A 19,975-nucleotide genomic window follows, 5' to 3' on the forward strand; every position below is an offset into this window, starting at 1 on the left:
GGTGCCAGCCTGTGTCTCTGCCCACGGAGTCCTCACCCACAGATGACGGGAGTAATCCTCTTAAACCGCGGTGGGCATTACCCCTTTTCCTGATCATTTGCTGCACAGTGCTGTGCACTTATGTAGCCGACTGAACATAATCCTTCTGGAAAACCTTTAGGGGCTGGGTGTAGCGGATCACTTTGCAGATGAGTAACTAGGGCACACAAAAGTAAATAATTTACTCAAGACCTCACACCTGTGAGGCAGGGTGGAATTTGCACCCTGGTGGTTCGACTGTATTCCACGTCGCTAGCGCTCTGCTTCTGAGTGACCAGGTAACCAGTCAAGGCCGCGAGGACTTGGTAGCCCAATTCCTAAGCCCTGACTCCCTGTGCCAGTGTTCCTCCTCCAGAGGGCGGCAGACAGAACAGCTTTCAGAGGGAGGAAGCCAGGTGACCCAGTGACAAAACAGCCTTGTCCTCTGAAGTGGACATGCCCCATCACATAGCACCTAAAAGCCTTGGAGGGAAACTAAAGCCAAAGCGAAGACAGACTGGTCTTCAAATTAGTGAGTGCCCATGCACATGTGCTTTTGTAAGGCCTTTCACTTGGGCCCAGGACCTACAGTGGGGTTTCAGGTCTGGTTGGGGTATGCTGGGCCCTTCTTGGGTACTCGCAGCAAGGTCTATTTCTCTTTGGCACCAGCCTACCTCCCCTCCCGTTTGTCCCAGACCCTGGAAAAAGCTAAAAAACAAAACAAAAAACCCACAAGAGTTGGTTGGATACAGTATACTTTATTGATGGTACATGATAAGGTAGGGCTCCCCAAGCCCCTCCCCTTCTTCAGGGGGTCTGGGATGGAAACTGGAGATCAGGAGATTCTCAAGTGTGTTGGGTGACGAACGGGGGCAAGGACTCCCCAGCAGCTGAGGGCCTCTCTCTTCTTCCTCTTGCTGGGGCTGGTGGTCCAGGGGGCTCTTACTCCTTGGAGGCCATGTGGACCATAAGGTCCACCACCCGGTTGCTGTAGCCAAATTCATTGTCATACCTGAAAGAGGATCAAGAGTTCAGGCCTATTTTCATGAACCGGCCACCAGAGGGCGCCACACCCCCAACCACACCCCAGCAGCATACCAGGAAATGAGCTTGACAAAGTGGTCATTGAGCGCAATGCCAGCCCCAGCGTCGAAGGTGGAAGAGTGGGTGTCACTGTTAAAGTCGCAGGAGACAACCTGGTCCTCAGTGTAACCCAGGATGCCCTTGAGGGGGCCCTCTGATGCCTGCTTCACCACCTTCTTGATGTCATCGTATTTGGCCTAAAAAGGTAAAAACGAGATGGTTATTCAAGTTCCAATCTTGCTGTTTTTTATCCAACACACAAACCCTGAGCCCATGAATCCTTTTCCAACTCCTACTTACAGCTTTCTCCAGGCGGCAGGTCAGATCCACGACGGACACATTGGGGGTGGGGACACGGAAGGCCATGCCAGTGAGCTTCCTGCAGACAGCAGGCAAAGCAGGGTCAGTACTGCTCCTCCTGGTTCCACAGACCCCCAGGGCAGAGAACAGCAAGGAACCTCACCCATTCAGCTCAGGGATGACCTTGCCCACAGCCTTGGCAGCGCCAGTAGAAGCAGGGATGATGTTCTGGGCAGCCCCTCGGCCATCACGCCACAGCTTCCCAGAGGGGCCATCCACGGTCTTCTGGGTGGCGGTGATGGCATGGACTGTGGTCTGCAAACATGGAGGAGGGAGTGAAGGCCCGCACAGCACCCCTAAAGTCATCTACCCCTTGACCCCCTCCTCCCCCGGGAAAACTTGAGACAGTGACCTGAGCCAGTCCCTCGGAACCCCCAATGCCCCATGGTCCCCACAGCCCAGGGCCACATTCGAAGGGAAGAGGATCTAGCCCTGGGTGAGAAATAAACACACTGGGCACTTTCCCCATCACCCGTACCATGAGTCCCTCCACGATGCCGAAGTGGTCATGGATGACCTTGGCCAGAGGGGCCAGGCAGTTGGTGGTGCAGGAGGCATTGCTGAAAAGAGGGAGGCAGGTCAAGGCAAGAACACGTCCACCTGGCAACACACAGTACCATCTGACCACCTCCCCACTCCCCTCTGCTGTGCTCACCTGACAATCTTGAGAGAGTTGTCATACTTCTCGTGGTTCACGCCCATCACAAACATGGGGGCATCAGCAGAAGGGGCAGATATGATGACCCTCTTGGCCCCACCCTTCAAGTGAGCCTGTGGTAGAGTAATCATCATAATCCACACTCTCCCTCTCCTCAAGGGTTCCCCATCATTCCCGCTATACCAAACCCCACCCTCCATCTTTACTCTCCCTGCCACTCACCCCAGCCTTCTCCATGGTGGTGAAGACCCCAGTAGACTCCACAACATACTCAGCACCAGCATCACCCCATTTGATGTTGGCGGGATCTCGCCTATAAAGGGAGACAAGTCGAAAGCTCAGGGACATGGGGTACCGTGTACCACCCAAGGTTGTGAGCCCATCCTAGTAACTCCCTCAAAGCAAATTCCACCCTGTTCCGTCTTCTACACTTACTCCTGGAAGATGGTGATGGGCTTTCCATTGATGACAAGTTTCCCGTTCTCAGCCTTGACTGTGCCGTGGAATTTGCCGTGGGTGGAATCATACTGGAACATGTAGACCTGGAGGGACAAGTGAGGGCCATCAAGCGGCTGCGCTTCAGCCAGGCTCTGCTCCCTACGCCGGCTGTGGGGGCAGCACTCACCATGTAGTTGAGGTCAATGAAGGGGTCATTGATGGCGACAATGTCCACTTTGCCAGAGTGAAAAGCAGCCCTGGTGACCAGGCGCCCAATACGGCCAAATCTGGTAAAGACAAGAGGCGAGAAGGAATGAAAAAGGGGTAGAGAATTCTCCCAGGCATGGAAACAGCCCTAGATCAACCCATCCTCTTCCAGAGGTTAGAAGATGGCACTTCCCTCCAGAAAAGTCCAAGAGGTCTAATTTTATCTTTCTTGAGCAACCCTGCCAGGACAGCCTGGCCAGAAAGTGAAGCCTGCCCAAGAAGTGATTAGGTTCAGAGACTGGCCCAACTCCCTAGTCATTACAAGTCCTGCAAAGGAGCAATGGCCATGCAGGGCTCTGCTCTGGCCACCCCCGCAGTCTGGACACATGCCTGGCACATGGCATTTATCTCCCCCACTATCTGTGCCCTCCCTGGGAATGCTTGTTCCCTGTCTGGCCCAGCATCAGGATACACCCTCCAGGGAGGAAAGAGTTGCATACTTAGCATCACCAAGTTCAAAGGGCAAGAGTAAAGGTCAGAAGTTAACTGGAAGGGGAAAGCCCATCTCTTCCTCCAAAGGGGAAAAAGGAATGCTTCTCAACCCCCTGATCTGAGGGCTCTAGTTTGCTAAGCCACTTGTCCCTGCAAGCCCTCTTCCAAAAATCAGGAGTGGGAGCGACAGATGTGTGTGTGGGGTGGGTGGGGGCAAAAAGAGTAGTAGCCCAGGCCCCAAGCTGCAGAAAGGTCAGGCAGCTATATTTAACCCCAGATTAGAGTGAAGAGGGGATCTGATTTCTGGAAGATGGAACGGGGAGAAGGGCAGGATTCCCAAGGCTCACAGACACCTAATCCTCCCAGTGACCTTTATAGCCTGGCCTTTAGGGTTGGGTCAGCTCTAGGTATGGACGGAAGACAGGAGCCTCCAGGAGAGCCAGTGTGATGAAAGGGGCTGCTGCTACAGAAGCCATTTTGTAGTGGAAAATTTCTGCCCATGACTCAGCTCCCCCAACATGGCACTAAGCTGCAGCTACCACACCTCTCCGGAAAAGGGGGGAGGAAAAAAAAGGACTCAAGAGGACTCCCCTAAACCCATGTTTGATTCATCAGAGAATCGTCTAGAAGAAGCATCCCTGAGGGGAAATTTGATTGGCAGCTTAAGGGATGGTCTCCGGTCAGAGTTCTGAAGTCCAGCTCTTTTAAGAGCAAGACCGAGGGAAGCCTTGCCTCACCTGGTTTACGGGATAAAGGCGACTCCACCCCACCCAGGCAGGATCATGAGGGTTAGTCATAGGCGAGGAAGGAGGAACAGTGAAGAGCTAAGGAAGGTTGCCTAACGGTGGTTCATTCACTTCCTTCCCTGTTGCAACATGGCGGCCGGGTTCCCGCAAACGGGCCCTCCCAGAGGGCTCTGCACCCAGCTCAGCCCCGGGCACCCCGGTAGGTGGGGAGGCCGCAGGCCGGTGGGGGAGGGGCTCCTTCCCGGCACGTGACTCCGCAGGGCGCGAAAGCAAAGAAAGAAGCCCCAGCTGGGGATTAAAGGGATGGGTCCTATGCCGGGAGGGGGGCGCTCTCGTCTATCGGAGGCAGGTGGGGCGGAGGGCTGCGGGCGGCTCGCGCCCGCGGGGGCGGCATTGCACGAGGAGCCACAGCTTGGGGGAGAGTGGCCCACGCGGCTCTTTAAGGCGGGAGCCTCGGCCAGGTCAGAGCGCCGACCTTGAGTTCTCCTTGGGGGTGGGGGTGGGGGGGTAGGACCACCGCACCCACGTCCCTCACGCGCTTGCGAAGACTAAGCAGGGCAATGCCCGCAGTAGCGTTTCGCCCGGGGCCGCGGGACTCGATGCCCCACCCTACCCCACCCCCTAACTCACCCGTTGACTCCGACCTTCACCATCGTGTCTCGGGGACGCGGCTGCGGACAGAGAAAAGCGACCATTAGAGCGCGGGGGCGGGTGGCGGCTGCAGCCCGGCCGCTGCCCTCCCCTCCCCCCAGGCCTCCATTCCCAACCCGCGCTCGGGCACGTCCGTATTCCCGCCCCTGCAATGCGGGGGCCCGGCCGCGCGGCCCACCCCCTGCCCGCGAGCGCTCCCGGCCCCCTTCCGAGCCGTGCCCGAGCCTCCCGTGGCTCCCCTCAGCCTAGCTTTGCCTGGCTTTGCCTGGCTCTACCTGGCACTGCACCAGAAGATGCGGCTGTCTGTCGAACGGGGAGGAGCAGAGAGCACCGACGGAGCCTGCAGTCTCAATTTATAGCGGCGGGGCGTGGCGGGGAAAAGAGGGGGTGCGGGCCCCGCCTCCCGCTGGCTTGCCCAGTCACGGCCCAAGGGCGCAGAGGCCTGAGCTACGTGCGCCCGTAAAGCCGTGAGTAGCAGGGCCCGATTTTTTTTTTTTTTTTTTTTTTTTTTTTTTGTCAAGTGTGCACGCACCTAGCATGTGGGCTAGGAACAGAGTGGGGGGGAGGGGACCGAGACGGGCCCAGTGGAGCCAGGGATCGCTGATGGCACCTAGGGCAGCCCTGTGGGCATGCAGCAAGCTGTGGACTCCAGGTGACAACGGAAGACCTCCGGGAGCCAGGACCGCTGCACATATGAAACGGAGGACTTTGGGAGCTTGTGGGATGGGGAGTTGGGGCCAGAAACGGGTTGCTCGCGCCCTACGCTGCCAACCCCCCCCCCCCCCCCCCCCCGCCCCGTCCCCTTTCTTTCAGAGGCTGAGAGGCGGGAAGGCTGGGGAACTTATTCTCAAGGCTCTTCGGTAGTAGCGGGGGAACCGCAGAGGAAAAAGGCCCGGGAGGGGTCAGCCAGTCTCAGGCCGGGCCCTGCCCAGCCCCCACTTCCCCCTCCCCAGGCCCTGGCTCCCGGCCTCTCTGGGCCGGGGGCCTGGGCTGGCACTGGGCAGTGGGGGCCTGGAGAGGAAGGAGGCTTGGCGGGCGGCTTGAGGGGGAGGTTTCTGCACTGAAGGTCACGCTGTCCTGCAGCTCGGGCAGCCCAGAGAGGTAATAATTGGGGCGGACAAACCAGGCCCTGTGTGCACCAGCTGCTCTCCCCCAGGCCGGGCTAGGCCTCCCACAAAGTCGCTCCCGGGAGACCAGAGTGCTGTGCCGCCAGGGCTGGGACACAGTGCCCCCTTCATCTCCTCCAGCCCGGGCCGCTATCTGGACGTGAGGGCGGAAGTCCCTCCCAGTCCTGGGACGTGCCGGTCGGCCCCAGAGCCAGGGACTCCTCTTCCCTGCCTGCGCCCAGGGGATGTTGGGGGCAGAGTGAGGAGTCCAGAAGAGAGAAAAAATTGGGAGGCTTTGGGCACATGGTGGGAACAGGCCCCCAGACCCACACGAGGTGGAGGAAGGGATCCACGCCACTCCAACAGTCTGGAGCCCAGGCTGCGCCAGTTTTGCGAGCTGAGGATGGAAGAAGGGCTACATTTGAACGCTTGAGAGGACAGAGGGTTTGGAAGGGGGTGGGGTGGAATGGACATGGCCCATCAGCAGGTGCTGGGGGCCGGGGATCTAGGGGCCTCTTTGCTGGCCCAGCGTAACCTGAGACCAGCCCCCTTTTCTAGCTGAAGAGCCTGTGGCTAAGTTTAGCCTGCCTGGTGATAACCTTTGCTTAAAAGGCAGAGGGCACGCTCTCCCGCACCCCGACTCCAACCCTGGTTCCTGCCCTTTCTGGGACTGCCCTCCCTCCTTGGGGCCCCAGAGCCAAGTCTGTATCTGTCTGGCGGCCTCGTGCATGGTTGGTTTCCAGGCTTTTCATGAACCCCAAGAGTAGGGCCAGAGGGCACCTAATGGTGACAGGAGGTGGCAAGTGCCACTGGCGGTCTGCTGGGGCCTGGCACTGGGACCCAGCTGTCCCTGTTCCATTCCTGCTCATGCTCAACCAGGACCATTAACCCTTTCCCTGGAAAGGGCCTCAGGGGCCCCTCCGAGCCCCAGCACTACCCAAAGTGCGTGTGTCATCTTTCATTAGTGTCTTCTGCCAGAGGGAGCTCAGTGCCCACGGGAGCATTACTGATGCAGCCTGCTGTTGTCATGACAGCAAAGACACCAGTGTTGTCATGAGAACACGCTCACTGCCTCTGGTCCAGGTGACTCAGCAGAGCAGACTTGGGGAGCTGAGGGGTGGGCAGGCTGAAGCAGTGCCTGCGCTGAGAGCCGACTTGCCACAGACCCTGCAACAGTTAAGGAATCTCTAGGTAGACAGACCGACTCCACAGATATTATCTAGAGCTGGAGGGGATCAGGACCTGACCTTCCATCTGCTCAGCCGGCTAGGTCAGTCACTGCCTCAGAGATGGGCTCAGGGAGCACGCCGGGGGAGGGGAGGACGCAGATCAGCCCTTGGTCTAGAGAAGGGTTTCTCCATCTCGGCACCACTGATTGGCATTTTGGGCCAAATAATTCTGTTTTGGGGGTCTGTTTTCTGCATTGTAGGATATTTAGCAACATCCCTGGCCTCTGCCCACTAGATGCTGATAGCATCCCTCCCACCTAGGTTGTGATGACAAAAAACTATCTCTAGGCATGGCCAGAAGGCCCCCGAGTAGGGCCACACTGGTCTGGAGACTGGCCGCTGCACGCTTCTCCACCGTGCAGCAATCCTGTCCCTCATGCGGTGTGGGGAGGTGTCCTGTCCTTCGTGCGGCATGGGGAGGTGGAGGAGGGGAAGATGAGGCACTGGGGGAGCATGGAGCTTATCAGATCTTCAGACAGGCCCCAGGACTTCAGGGCTCCTCTCCCTGCTGCCTGCATCTGGGCTCATGTAATCTGAAACAGACAAGCTTAGGAAAAATGTCTAAAAGTATATAAAAAACATTTATTCATTAGGAAACAAGGAGACTGGCAGACATAGAGTCCAATGAAAGCAGCTCAATTCAGTTCAGTAAGGCCAGTTTAAGAGAAATGCTTTACATCATAAAGACCATTCTATATTAAAAAGACAAGAGGACAGGCAAAACGGTATTTTACAAGGGAGCGGAATTCAAGTTCACTTCATAAGATACCCCGCACAGCAGGGACAGGAACAGGCAAGATGACTTCCTAGGGCCTGTGCCTTCGAGGAGGTGCTCGGCGGATGGGGGTTGTTTTCTTGGGTGTCTCGTCTTCCGTCATCTCTGCTGACAGCTCTATTCAGAGGATTGGAGGAGGAAGAAAAAACTGAGTCACAAAGATGGTGAAAAGTACATCTCAGAGAACAAGTGGGACAGCCCCAGACTAGGCCCAGAAACAAAACCCATACTGTGCCCAGAGAAACACACCTGGGGGGAGGGCGGGGGCGGAGAGAATCTACATGGGCAGGACCCCATCAAAACCAGCTTCCCCCCACCCCTCCCCAAGCTATGCTCCTTGCGAGCCACATCTGGGAGGGAGCATCCTACCTTCCTCGCTGGACTCATCACTCGAGAAGACAATTCTGGGTTTCTTTTTCGAAACTCGCTGTTGGGTGTTTGGATGCCGACGGGCAGTGCGGTGGGGCTCAGGAGTGACAAAGTCACCGTCTGATGAGGCTGCAGAAGCCAGACGCTGGTGCCGCTTGGAGACTAGAAAAGGCCAACACATAAGTCCCAAAAAAAGGATACTCTGAGAGAAGGGCCCGATCTCTCCACTTGTGGGGCTGCCTCACGTACCAGTGGATGGTTTCTTGGCTGATGGGGCTCTCTGGCTACCCCCCTGGCCAACCTCAAGGTCTTCCACCGCATCCAGCCCTCTGGTGTGGCAGACCCGAAGCTTCTGCTCAAATTCATCTATTACAGCCTGGAGGGGGGGAAGAGATTAAGAGCAGGCCTGGAAGGGGCACCTGGGTGGCTTGGTCAGTTAATCGTCAGACTTTGGCTCAGGTCGTAATCTCAAGGCTCTTGAGTTTGAGCCCCGCAATGGGTTCTATGCTGACAGCTCAGAGCCTGGAACCTGCTTCGGATTCTGTGTCTTGGTCTCTCTCTGCCCCTCCCCCACCGATGCTCTGTACCTCTCTCAAAAATGACCATTAAAAAAAAAAAGAGCAGGCCTGGAAACTTATTTCTAAGATGAAAAAGAAACAAGGCCATGGAAAGAAAGACATGGTGAAAACATCAACGCATATCACTGAGAGAACCCAACCCAGGGAGGGTACACACTGCAGGACTACAAGTATATGACATTCTGGGAAAGACAAAACTGTGACAACAGTAAAAAGATCATTGGTTGCCAAGGGTCGGGGGACAGAGGGCGATGGGGGAGCACAGAAGACTTCTTGGGCAGTGGAACTGCACTGTGTAATACTATAATGATGGACATAGGCCACAACACACTTTGTCCAAACCCACAGAATGAGTGAGTGACCCCTAAGGTCAACTATGGACTTTGGGTGATAATGATGTGTCAACATAGGTTCATCGATTGTAACAAATGTGCCACTCTGGTGGGGGAGACTGGGGGGGGGCTTTGCATGGGTGGCGGCTGGGCACACGTGGAAGAACTCTACCTTCAACTCAGTATTTACTTTTGAACCTAAAACTGCTGTAAAAGATAAAGTCCATTTTAAAAAAGAGAAAAAGACACAGGAATTGGAGTCAGAAAGATCTGGTCTCAGGTGGTGCTGGTTACTTCGCTGCAGTCGAGCCGAGGGAGGGGAACGGGCGGGGTAGGCGAGGCAGGTCCGGGCAGTGCAATGCAGATGAACTCATGGCACCGGGATGGCCGCTACGCTCACCTTGCCCTCGGGCTTGGTTCCGCGTCGCAGTTTGCCCACAACTGACAAAAAAGCACTAAAGATGGACTCATCCGACAGTTTGTCCCCAAAGCAGTCAAAATTGTCCAGCATCCTGCGGAGGCCTCGCTCTGTGAGGGGCAGCTGTGACACACAGTAGGCCAGGTCCCGATACTGCCGCTCGGTCCTGCAGATGGCAAAGGCGTCGTGAGGAGAAGCGAGATGGAGGAGCGAAGGCCCGTCCTTCCCCGTCGGTGTCCCACAGCCTCAGGGACACCCCTTGGGAAGCCGGCATACCGGGCAGTGCGGAAGCGCTGACACAACTTCTCCACCAGGCTCTCCGTCTGCTTGTCCTTGGTGATGTAGGAGAGGAGCTGCCTGAGGAAGGGGCGATGTGGTTGTGTGGCCTCCCAGGGGCAGCTCCGTCCCTGTCGGGACAGTCCTGTCTTCCCCTAGCACCCGCCTTCTGACATCGTCCTGCCTTCTTCCTAGACCCTCAGAAAAAATCCACCCCACCCCCTCTGCGAAATTCTCACTGAGAATGGGAATTTGTAACAAAAACTGCTGCCATGTCGTGAGGACTCCTATGCGCCTACCGCCGCACTAGAAACTCTATGGTACTGAAGCCCCTCAAGAACTAAGGGGCAAGTGTCAGAGGCCTCACTGTACAGAGGAGGAACAGGCACAGAGAGGCTAACTTACTACTGAAGGTTATACAGCTACAAAGTAGCAGAGCTAGAGTTCAAATACAGGTTTGTCTGATTCTTAAGCATGTGCTACATGAAAACTGTGCCCCAAGGCTCAGGGAACCATACTTCATGATGGTGTGGAAAGGCTCTTCCTCCACCCCTCCCTCAGGGTCTGACAGGCGGCTGATGATATCTGGAAGGAGATTATAGATCGCATTGCCCTGTGAGAGAGAGAGTCATGTTATCGACACTGGGTGTGTGTCTGTGTGTGCGCGCCCGTGTTCCCTCGACAGTGGTCTCCCGCTGCCTCTCACCTTGTGGGAAAGCTCATTGAAGAAGTTCTTGGCCAGGGCAGCGATCTGAGGCGCGGGGTCGATGAGCAGCACAGCCATCTCGCTCACTTGCCCCTTCACCTTTACCATGTCCTTTAGAATCAGGTGGGTCATCACCAGCCCTGCTGTTCTCCGCACTTGCTGAGCTGGGTCCCGGAGCCTAGGAGTGAAATCTCAAGTCACTGGCACTAATGGTGAGTTATATTGGGACACTGGTGGGAAAGGCCCTCAGCAGGAATCTGTTGCTCCTTCTTCTTCTTCTTCTTTTTTTTTTTTAAAGTAAACTCTACCCTCAGCGTGGGGCCCTAACTCATGAACCCAAGATTAAGAGTTGCATGCTCTTTTGACTAAGCCACCCAGGTGCTCCTCTATCACCCCTTCTCAATGTGACATTCTAGAAGCAGTTAGAAAGCTGGGATTGGGGTAAGAGGCCAAGCTTGGAGCCAACGCTTTGGACAGAGGTGCCCATTCCTTTGGGGCTATACTTAGCGAGGGCCTGTACAGGTCAAGTATCAAGCAGATATCAAGGTAATGCTAAAGACCAGAGAAACAGTTTTAGTGATTTTCATCCTGACTGAACTATAGCCTTCCAGGGCTAGCAAGGCCTGCTACAGTGTCATGAGGGATCTCTCACCGAGCATACAGATGAGGTGTCCAGGGGTCCACCAGGTTAGGGAAGCGGATGGCCAGATCCCCAGCAGCAACCATGAGGTTAGACCGGACAATGGGGAGCGAGGACTTTTCCAGCATGGTGAACAGCAGGCGAAGCTGGGAGTCGCAGAAAGTGGCACTAGGGGCAAGGAAAGGATCATCAGGGAGAGGCACCATCCCCATCCTCTCTGAGAGGGCAGTACTGGCCCCAGGGCCTACCTGATCATGCAGAACTTGCCAAGGGCAAGTGAAGCGGCTGCAGAGAGCTCTGGGTTGCTGTAGAGGCCCGGGTTGTTGCAGACTTTAAGCAGAAGTGGAACAAAGGCAGCCAGGATCTGTTTGCCTGTCGGAAGAACGGCTCTAGGTCTGGGACAGGTTATCTCGGCTGGGGAGCAGGTCCCTCAGCAATTCTTCTTACCATCTAACAGCTCCTTCTCACAGATGCTGCGGATGAGTTCTGCCTCTGGATCATCAGCGGCAGCGCCCGCCAGCCCCATCTCCTCCTCTATGGTGGTGTCAGAGCTTGTGTTCTAATGGGGAAGAAACCAGGGATCATGGCTCATCCAAGACAGCATTTTTTAAAAATTTTTAATATTTTATTTTTAAGAGAGACAGCATGAGCAGGGGAGGGGCAGAAAGCAAGGGAGACACAGAATCTGAAGCAGGCTCCAGGCTCTGAGCTGTCAGCACACAGCCTGATTCAGGGCTCGTACCCATGAACTGTGAGATCATGACCTAAGCTGACATAGGATGCTTAACTGACTGAGCCACCCAGATGCCCCCAAGACAGCATTTTTAACTCCAGCCTGTCTTTCATTTTGCAGGAATGTGTCTGGGGAAAGGCAAGTTCTGTAAAACCATTCCTACAGTGGTCAAATGTGTCTATAAAGAGGAAGCACACCTTAATTAAACAGGAATAGAACTAGGATTCTGTAATTTTACTTCTAAGTTGCCAAATGTGAACTGGCAAATTCAAAGTGGAACAAGCAGCATTATTTTCAAGTTGCTAAAGCATATTCCTACATCTCTGAACTCATCCTCACAGAAGCATGTCATTTCCTGCATACAATCAATAAACGGATCATGGGGACAATGGTTCAAGGTCACAGAGGTCAGACCTAATTCCACTGCTGCAAGATACTCTGTGTCTTATTTGTCTGCAAGACACCACTGCCTCTAGTGGAAAGAACACAAGGTCCCCATAAGGTGGCAGGCCCAGCAACCACGGCTGATGGGAAAGGGGGTGCGTGTGTGCTTATTCTAACAAGCAGTGCCTGAGGGGGAGCCTAGATTTCATGCTGAGGTCCCTAACTCAACGCTCTGTTTCCCTAAAACTTTCCTTCCTGGGTGGTCAACAACAGATCGCTCCATCTTTGTTCTCACTAACCTTTCCCAGTAACAGCAGCAAGGAGGCAGGGTGTCTTCCTCATTTAACAGTAGAAAAGCAGAGGTTCCCAGAAGGAAACGTGAGTGACCCACAGTCAGGAAATAAATCCGGGAAATGCTTGGGACACAAACCCAAACACGCAGGCACTTCATTCACCTTCTCCTTTGGATCCTTAGTCTTCTGCTCCTGCTCTTCCCGAAGAACCCGGCGCCGACAGAGCTCCCCGCTCACTGCCTGTTCCAAGTGCACCAGCTGCTGCAGAGCCACATCTCCAGCCAGGGACAGCAGGTTCATCAACAGGAAAGTGGGGAGCATGGGGGTGTCCTCTGGAGGAGGGGAGGCAAAGCAGGGAGAAAGAGACAAAATTAAATCTCACAGGACCCTGCATTCTGTGTTGATGGCTCTACCTCTTGCTCATGTGCCATATACAAGCTGGCGCAGAAGAGAGAGATGGAGACGGTGGAGGGTGGGCGGGGAGGGACGGGGATGGTGGCGGTGAATGGCCCAGTCTGAGTGACAGAAGTGAGACAGTGTGGTCTGCGGAGGGTCAGGGGCTGCTGTAGGAAGCAGTGCTGGCAGTGGTTACTGACTCGACAAGGAAAGCAGTAGACTCTGGCTGCTGCCCACGGGGGACCCTCTTGCCTACTTACTTGGGACCTCCTGGGTGGCGCTCTTCTCCCCCAGCTTCTCCAGGGCCTGCTTCGCACAGCCCTGCAATATCTGGGCACAGATCACCTCAGGGCCCTCTGCCAGCTGGTAAATGAGGGTCACTGCCACCTCTTTGAATGGGATCCAGAGTGGGTCTGGGTGGACAAAGCCTGTAGAGGAGAAGGGAGAAGTCACCCACTGCAGACAAAGGACTCCATTCTACCCGAGGCCTTCACGATAGCTCACCTTTTGTGACCACCTCTTGCAGTCGCTCAAACAACCTATGTTGCTGAGGCAGCCGGAAGGGAGGGTGACGTTTGCTCAGAGAAGGCTGTCGAGAACAGGAAAGACAAAAGATGGGTATGTGTGGAGAGTGTATAAGAGGATGGCCACTCTCCTTGGTCTGGAGACCCCATGTACCTTTCTCCTGTCAGAGATGTTAGCAATGGCATGGCACACCTGCTGGGCCAACCTGTAGTCCTGTGGAAACTTCTCATCCAGTCCTATGCTCACCAGTGTGTCTAAGTTGCTTCCCACGATTTCTGGTTTTCCTCTAGAGGAAGGAAACCACACAGTCAAAGCTAGTCAAGGACAGGACTCTGTGGGGGAAAATGCCAAGCGGGGTAGGTAACAGCACTCAGTGCAAAGCTAGAGCCCTGGAGCAGACAGCAGAGGCTCTGACATGGGGCTGGACCCTCAGAATCCCTCTTGCTGTACCAAATCCCGTTATTTCTGCTGCACGGGGTGCAGAGGAGGGCGCTGGTACTATTTTATTTTTCACTTAGGTAGCCGACTCACGCACACAGCTTGGCTGGGCCTGACTGCTGTTATTGAAAGAAAGGGAGCTTTCTCAGAACCTTCCCTTTCCCTCTTATTCCTAGCGTCTGTCTGGATCTGAGCCTCACCGTGCCATCATCCCAAGAAGCATGACAGAGGAACAGCGCTCCAGAGGAGAGCAGGGGACCTTCTCGGTCGCCCGCTCCCACAGCAGCTGGGTCACTGCCGGTTTCAATTCATCCTTCTGCACAAACTCACAGAGCTGAAGAGAAAAGAGAAAGGGCTCAGGCCAAAAAATAACAACCCCCCCCCAATCCTTGGTCTGCTTCTCTGAAGAGAACGTTGAGAGCCCGAAGTGGGTAAAAGCAATACTTAGGGATGGAAAAGGAAGAAGGAGGCTCGAAATGTAAAGTTGGGGTTTGGGGAGGTACTTGCACCTCTGTCACTTTTCTACCTTCATGCCTTCAAAACTACATTTATTAAGATGACATACTGAAGTCTGTGTGAGTCCATGGCTCTGACTACATTCCGGGGATTTCTAGTAGCTGTTGTTGCTGTGACCACAACTCAACATGTCTAAAACAGAAGACTCCATCCTTCCTTGCCTTTTCATTTTGCCCAGGGTACCAACATTCTCAATCACATATGCTTAACACTTCACAGTCAGCTAATTTCTTCCCCACTTAATCCTATCCATTTTTCCTTTATAATCTATCTTCCATTAAGTGCAACTCCACAGCTTTTCCTCCCAGCCCGAGTCTAGTCCTTTGATGCTGCACACTTCCAGAAGGTCCGTAGACCTCGTCTCTAGCGTCCTCTCCAACCAACCTGTATGCTCCTGTTGGACCAGTCTCCCAAACATCTTCTTCATCACGCCACACCTCTGCTCATCATTTAGAAATAGCTCTCCTTTGGAGCACCTGGGTGGCTCAGTCGGTTAAGTGTCCGATTCTGGCTCAGGTCATGATCCTGCAGTTCGTGAGTTCAAGACCTGCATCAGGCTGTGTCTCCCTCTCTCTCTGTCCCTCCCCCACTCACGCTCTGTCTCTCTCTCAAAAATAAATAAACAAAAAAAAGAAAAGAAACAAAACTCTCCTTTGCCTATAGTAGGGGCTCTGGACCAGGAGAGCTAGCCTGACATTTCAGCCCAGCGGCTGCCACCAGGCTCCTTTTCTCCCCAAGAGAAAAATGTGGCTGGCGGTAGTGCTCCACCTGGTGGAAGCTGGTGGTCAGCACACCTCCACCTGTCTCCACAACCCAAATACTTTTACTTCAAAAGCAGGTCCACCTCACTAAAATGTTGGCCAACAAGGTGAAAGTCCCGGACTTGTGAAAGGCATTCAGGGACCTTTACAATTCAGTTCCAACCTACACTCCCACTTTATTATCTTTTGCATATAACAGTTTCCAGCCAGAACGTGATCTTTTTCATGCCACAACTTTCTGTGCTCTTAATTGGCTTTCCATCTACATGTTCCCTCCTTTCTCTCTCTACATCCTACTCATCAAGACCCTGTTTCAGTCCTACCACCTCCAGGAAACTGTCCTTGACTGTTCTACCTCATACTGCTCTCTTGCCCACTCAGGACTCGTCAGGGTAACGTACAACGTATGAGTATGTTTTCTGGAGCTCTTATTGCCTGAGTCTCTGCCACCAACCAGCTGTGATTAGCCAAGTTCCTTAACCTCTCAGTGCCTTAAGCTTCTCACTGTAAAATGTACACTAACAGTATTACCTCACTGGGTTGTTGTGAGGTTTACACAAGTTCATATGAGCAAACTGCTAAGAACAGTCCCTAGCATGTCATTAGTGTTACCCTATCACCATTGCTGCTACAACCATTACCTGTGCCACATTTTTTTGGCACTGAATTACCTATGTGCCACATCATTCTATAACTGTTTTATGTTTTTTGGCTACCCACTATACTGTTGGTTCCTTTTAAGTTGGGAACTTGAAAACAATCTTATACTTTGTGGGGCTGAGTAAACTGATGAACATGTACATAGTAATCACTAATACTTGTTGAATGAATAAAGAAAATAGAAGTAAGGGGGCGCCTGGCTGGCTTGGTCAGAAGAGCATGTGATTTTTTTTTTTTTTTCCAACGTTTATTTATTTTTTTGGGACAGAGAGAGACACAGCATGAACGGGGGAGGGGCAGAGAGAGAGGGAGACACAGAATTGAAAACAGGCTCCAGGCTCTGAGCCATCAGCCCAGAGCCTGACGCGGGGCTCGAACTCCCGGACTGCGAGATCGTGACCTGGCTGAAGTCGGACGCTTAACCGACTGCGCCACCCAGGCGCCCCGAGCATGTGATTTTTGATCTCAGGGTCATGAGTTTGAGTCCCACATTGGCTGCAGAGATTACATAAACAAACAAACAAACAAACAAACAAACAAGAAAGAAAGAAAGAAAGAAAGAAAGAAAGGAAAGAAAAGGAAATGAAAAGAAGGGAAGGAAGAAAGGAATGAAGGAAAGAAAGTAAGGAAAGGAAAGAAAGAGACTTACAATTTCCTCAAGACACTGGATAGTCCCAACTGAGGCATCCACTAGTAGCAAAGAGAGATTCTGAATCAAAGTCTGGGCTTTGGCTCTGGGAATAGCAGAGAGCAGAGGTCATTAAAAACTGGCAAGTTAAACCTGGCAAACAGGTGATTAGGACTATCCCACCACAGTGTCAGATGACTTTACTTGAAGTCCAGCCCCGCCCTGAGCCCCATTAGATTCAGGGCTCCTCAAGAAGGATGCCCCCACCCCCTGCCATTCCTGTAGGAGACTGCAAACGTCCCCTGAGAAGCTGACCCTGTTAAAGCTGGCAGAGGCAAAAGTACCACATATACCTGACAGAGTCCCCTCTGGGGCTGAGGTAAAGCTGGCGGTAGGCATTAAGCACAGCTTCCCGGATGCCAGGCTCCTTAGACCAGATGAGAGGGAGCATGCGGCGCACCCCGAACAGGGCCTGAGGTACCCCAAATTGGAACACCATCACAAAGAATTCAATCACCTCCTGCACCACTGAGGGGAGAGACAGAAATGTCACCCATCTGCTTGGCAAAATTCCCCCAATACTTAGAGATAGAACCTTTCCTACTGTAGCAACATGCAAGTGGAAGCTTCTTCCATTTCCCCTGAGAATATCATCCTAGATGGCCCTGTCGTGAAATACCCTATGCATACCACGTCTGCTCCACAGAGCTAGACAAAGCAAACGGAAATAAAGAATCCTTGCCTTTTGAAGGAGCAGACAGTTATCAATAAAATACAGGCAAGACTGGTTTTTCCAACCCCAAGACACAGTCCTTACAGAGAGGGATGCTGGCACACCTGTAGTTGTGTTTTCATACATCATCTTGCTGATGATGCTAATGGCCTCTGTAATCTTCAGAGAGAAGCTGTAGGCGTCCTGCAGATACTGCACCAGCATCTCCTGCTTCACCAGCTCATCGCTTCCCCTGGATTTCACGGGCTCTGACACACTGGGCTTGTCTTTACTGTCTGTCTGTCCTGGGCCCATGTTCCCTGCAGAACCCTGGGCATTCTCCTGTGTGGAAGTTGCTGGGCCTAGGAATTAGAGAATTCTAGGATGGTTATTGCTCGAAGGTGTATGGGGAAATCTATCGGCTACAACATCCCCAGATAGTTCTTTCCACAATGGGAGGGTATACACTTAGAACCTACTGTAAAATGTCTTGGTTCATTTCTCAAAAAATTCCAAACATCCCCTATGGTTTGGAAATACCATTTCACACCATATGACTATCAATCTTAGGTCCATGGGCTGTATCCATTCCAGAGCACTGCCAAATCTCCTCTGGACTGCTGTGGCACAGTGCCTCCTGGCACTCCCAGGCCAGTGTCTGGCATAAAGTAAATAGCCCATCGATACTAATTGAAATGTTTTGTTTGCTAACTGAAGAGGGAAAAGAAATACCTTTGAAGATAGTCCCCAAGAGATTTAGGAACCTGGTCTCCTCTGACTCCTCTGGGTCCACATGACTGAAAGGCTCAGACTCCTGGAAGTGGCCTATGGCTTCTCGAGTGAGAATGATGGCCTGCCTGGAAGAACATCCACCGGTCACCAACTTGGCACCCACGGGAGTGTCACTGCAGCCTTCTGTAATGCAGCCTACCTCATGATTACATCGAGAACCTAGACTTACTGCCCCAAAGAAAAGGGACACTTCTCATGCTTAAAAAGTTGAGAAGTGGGGCGCCTGGGTGGCCCAGTTGGTTAAGCATCTGACTTCAGCTCAGGTCATGATCTCACGGTTCATGGGTTTGAGCCCCATGTCGGGCTCTGTGGTGAGAGCTCAGAGCCTGGAGCCTGCTTTGGATTCTGTGTCTCCCTCTCTCTCTGCCCCTCCCCTGCTAGTACTCTGTCTCACCCTCTCTCTCAAAAATAAAAACATTAAAAAAAAAAAAAAAAGTTGAGAAGCACCTATAAGGGTGGAGCTCAAAACACTTTCCCATTTTTGAAGTGACAAGGCTTTACTACATAGTCTTCAAAGAAACTCAAATAAGACTTTTCAAATTTAAAGGTCACAAACCTACTCCAAACATCTACTTAAAAACTTTGCTAAGTCAAAGTTTAGAAAAAGTAAGTGTTCAATAACTGATTAATTTATGGGACATCCATACAATGGGAGTCAATGTTAGCGTAAAAAAGAATGAGGCAGCTATTCATGTATAAATATTAAAAACATTGCAGTATGTTGTTAAGTGAAAAAAAGCAAGGTGGTAGATCAGTGGGTAGAAAATTCTACCATTTGTGTAAGAAGGGAAGGAAAAGAACATATGTTACACTATACGTCTTTGTTATCTCTAGAAGGGTGTGCGATAAACTCGGAATGTTGCTTCCTTGTAGTAAATAAATCTAAGTAGCTAGGAAATAGGTTTGGAAGGGACTTTACAATGCATGTCCTTGTTATAATTTAAAATTTTGTACCGTGTAAATGTACTAATTTAAAAAAAAAAAGATTTTTAAGTAATTTCTACACCCAATGCGGGTCTTGAACTCACAACCCTGGGTTTAAGAGTCGCATGCAATACTGACTGAGCCAGCCAGGCTCATATTTTAATGTAATTTTCTGTTCTAAAAAATACTATTATTAAACTGTTAAAAAGTTTTTTTTTTTTTTTTTTAATTTTTTTTTCAACGTTTATTTATTTTTGGGACAGAGAGAGACAGAGCATGAACGGGGGAGGGGCAGAGAGAGAGGGAGACACAGAATCGGAAACAGGCTCCAGGCTCCGAGCCATCAGCCCAGAGCCTGACGCGGGGCTCGAACTCACAGACCGCGAGATCGTGACCTGGCTGAAGTCGGACGCTTAACCGACTGCGCCACCCAGGCGCCCCAAAAAGTTTTTAAAAAAAGTTTTGTTCTAACACACATTTAACTGGCATCAAATACCTCACTTATTAAGACCATAACCCAGCACTGACTGCTGAGGTTTTCTGAAGGAGGAGGGGACATCTTTAACATGAGAAGAAATCTTTATTTTAACTGACAGGAGAAAATACTAATATGGTTGGAGGCAGAAGCAGCAGTTATAAAATTACAGTACCTTTTTACACCTTAGCAAAGTAAATAAAGACACCAGAGAGACATAAGGGAGAGCAAACTAGCCACCTTCCATTCAGTCTTTTCTGAACAGCCTAATTAGGTAGGAAATAAATCAGTAACTTGTGGCTGAGGTTTAAGGAGACCTGCTGATAGCTAGAAGGGCTTTTGTTGCTAGCTGCCCTGAAGTTCTAGAGTCATAAAAACACTGGGAGAAATCTGTTCTCCAAGGTCAGGATTAACAATGAGGCTGATTTCAAGATTAAAGTAGGATTAATGGAGTTTAATATTATTTATTAGCTCACAGGATTTAGTAGAAAGAAATTAGAGACCACATGATCTAGTCAATTGCTTTTTTTAAAGGCTTTTTTTTAAAGGTTTTTTTGTTTGTTTCTTTTTTTTCAACGTTTATTTACTTTTTTTTTTTTTTTTTTTGAAAGAGAGACAAAGCATGAAAGGGGGAGGGGCAGAGAGAGAGGGAGACA

General features: G+C 52.0%; 2 protein-coding genes and 2 long non-coding RNA genes across 9 annotated transcripts in view; 2 read left to right on the forward strand and 2 right to left on the reverse strand.

The window, feature by feature from the left end:
- Positions 1 to 760: 760 nt before the first annotated feature.
- Positions 761 to 5,020, reverse strand: GAPDH (glyceraldehyde-3-phosphate dehydrogenase). Its single transcript, XM_040462663.1, has 11 exons — positions 4,929 to 5,020; positions 4,633 to 4,673; positions 2,745 to 2,844; positions 2,555 to 2,661; positions 2,342 to 2,432; positions 2,117 to 2,232; positions 1,940 to 2,021; positions 1,565 to 1,716; positions 1,402 to 1,480; positions 1,117 to 1,298; positions 761 to 1,030 (listed from the first exon to the last, which is right to left on the reverse strand). Exons 2-11 carry the CDS (start codon positions 4,653 to 4,655, stop codon positions 961 to 963), a joined length of 1,002 nt encoding a protein of 333 aa, XP_040318597.1. The 5' UTR covers positions 4,656 to 4,673; positions 4,929 to 5,020; the 3' UTR covers positions 761 to 960.
- A 533-nt stretch (positions 5,021 to 5,553) lies between these two features.
- On the forward strand, positions 5,554 to 12,883 carry LOC121021959 (uncharacterized). Its single transcript, XR_005786752.1, has 3 exons — positions 5,554 to 5,754; positions 10,560 to 10,654; positions 11,936 to 12,883. It is a non-coding gene; the product is annotated as an uncharacterized LOC121021959 (long non-coding RNA).
- NCAPD2 (non-SMC condensin I complex subunit D2) overlaps positions 7,551 to 19,975 on the reverse strand; it is a 27,384-nt gene continuing 14,959 nt past the window's right edge. For 4 of the 6 annotated variants that reach the window (XM_040462658.1, XM_040462657.1, XM_040462656.1 and 1 more), the window contains exons 14-32: positions 17,861 to 17,985; positions 17,254 to 17,490; positions 16,770 to 16,944; positions 16,438 to 16,522; positions 14,052 to 14,185; positions 13,567 to 13,699; positions 13,393 to 13,477; positions 13,149 to 13,316; positions 12,655 to 12,824; positions 11,530 to 11,641; positions 11,331 to 11,454; positions 11,095 to 11,250; positions 10,443 to 10,620; positions 10,255 to 10,349; positions 9,737 to 9,817; positions 9,443 to 9,626; positions 8,382 to 8,508; positions 8,133 to 8,294; positions 7,551 to 7,880 (exon numbers count right to left, since the gene is read on the reverse strand). In XM_040462658.1, coding sequence (XP_040318592.1) covers positions 7,795 to 7,880; positions 8,133 to 8,294; positions 8,382 to 8,508; positions 9,443 to 9,626; positions 9,737 to 9,817; positions 10,255 to 10,349; positions 10,443 to 10,620; positions 11,095 to 11,250; positions 11,331 to 11,454; positions 11,530 to 11,641; positions 12,655 to 12,824; positions 13,149 to 13,316; positions 13,393 to 13,477; positions 13,567 to 13,699; positions 14,052 to 14,185; positions 16,438 to 16,522; positions 16,770 to 16,944; positions 17,254 to 17,490; positions 17,861 to 17,985 — 2,617 coding nt within the window. In that variant the 3' untranslated portion in view covers positions 7,551 to 7,794. Of the gene's footprint in view, positions 7,881 to 8,132; positions 8,295 to 8,381; positions 8,509 to 9,442; positions 9,627 to 9,736; positions 9,818 to 10,254; positions 10,350 to 10,442; positions 10,621 to 11,094; positions 11,251 to 11,330; positions 11,455 to 11,529; positions 11,642 to 12,654; positions 12,825 to 13,148; positions 13,317 to 13,392; positions 13,478 to 13,566; positions 13,700 to 14,051; positions 14,186 to 16,437; positions 16,523 to 16,769; positions 16,945 to 17,253; positions 17,491 to 17,860; positions 17,986 to 19,975 lie in introns of those variants that run through there. The other 2 variants (XR_005786750.1, XR_005786749.1) reach the window with 2 other exon arrangements.
- LOC121021958 (uncharacterized) lies at positions 13,400 to 14,425 on the forward strand. Its single transcript, XR_005786751.1, has 2 exons — positions 13,400 to 13,506; positions 14,028 to 14,425. It is a non-coding gene; the product is annotated as an uncharacterized LOC121021958 (long non-coding RNA).

The sequence above is a fragment of the Herpailurus yagouaroundi genome, unplaced genomic scaffold, assembly GCF_014898765.1.
Source record: "Herpailurus yagouaroundi ecotype Mexico unplaced genomic scaffold, PumYag 355, whole genome shotgun sequence".
NCBI classification, from domain to species: Eukaryota; Metazoa; Chordata; class Mammalia; order Carnivora; family Felidae; genus Herpailurus; species Herpailurus yagouaroundi.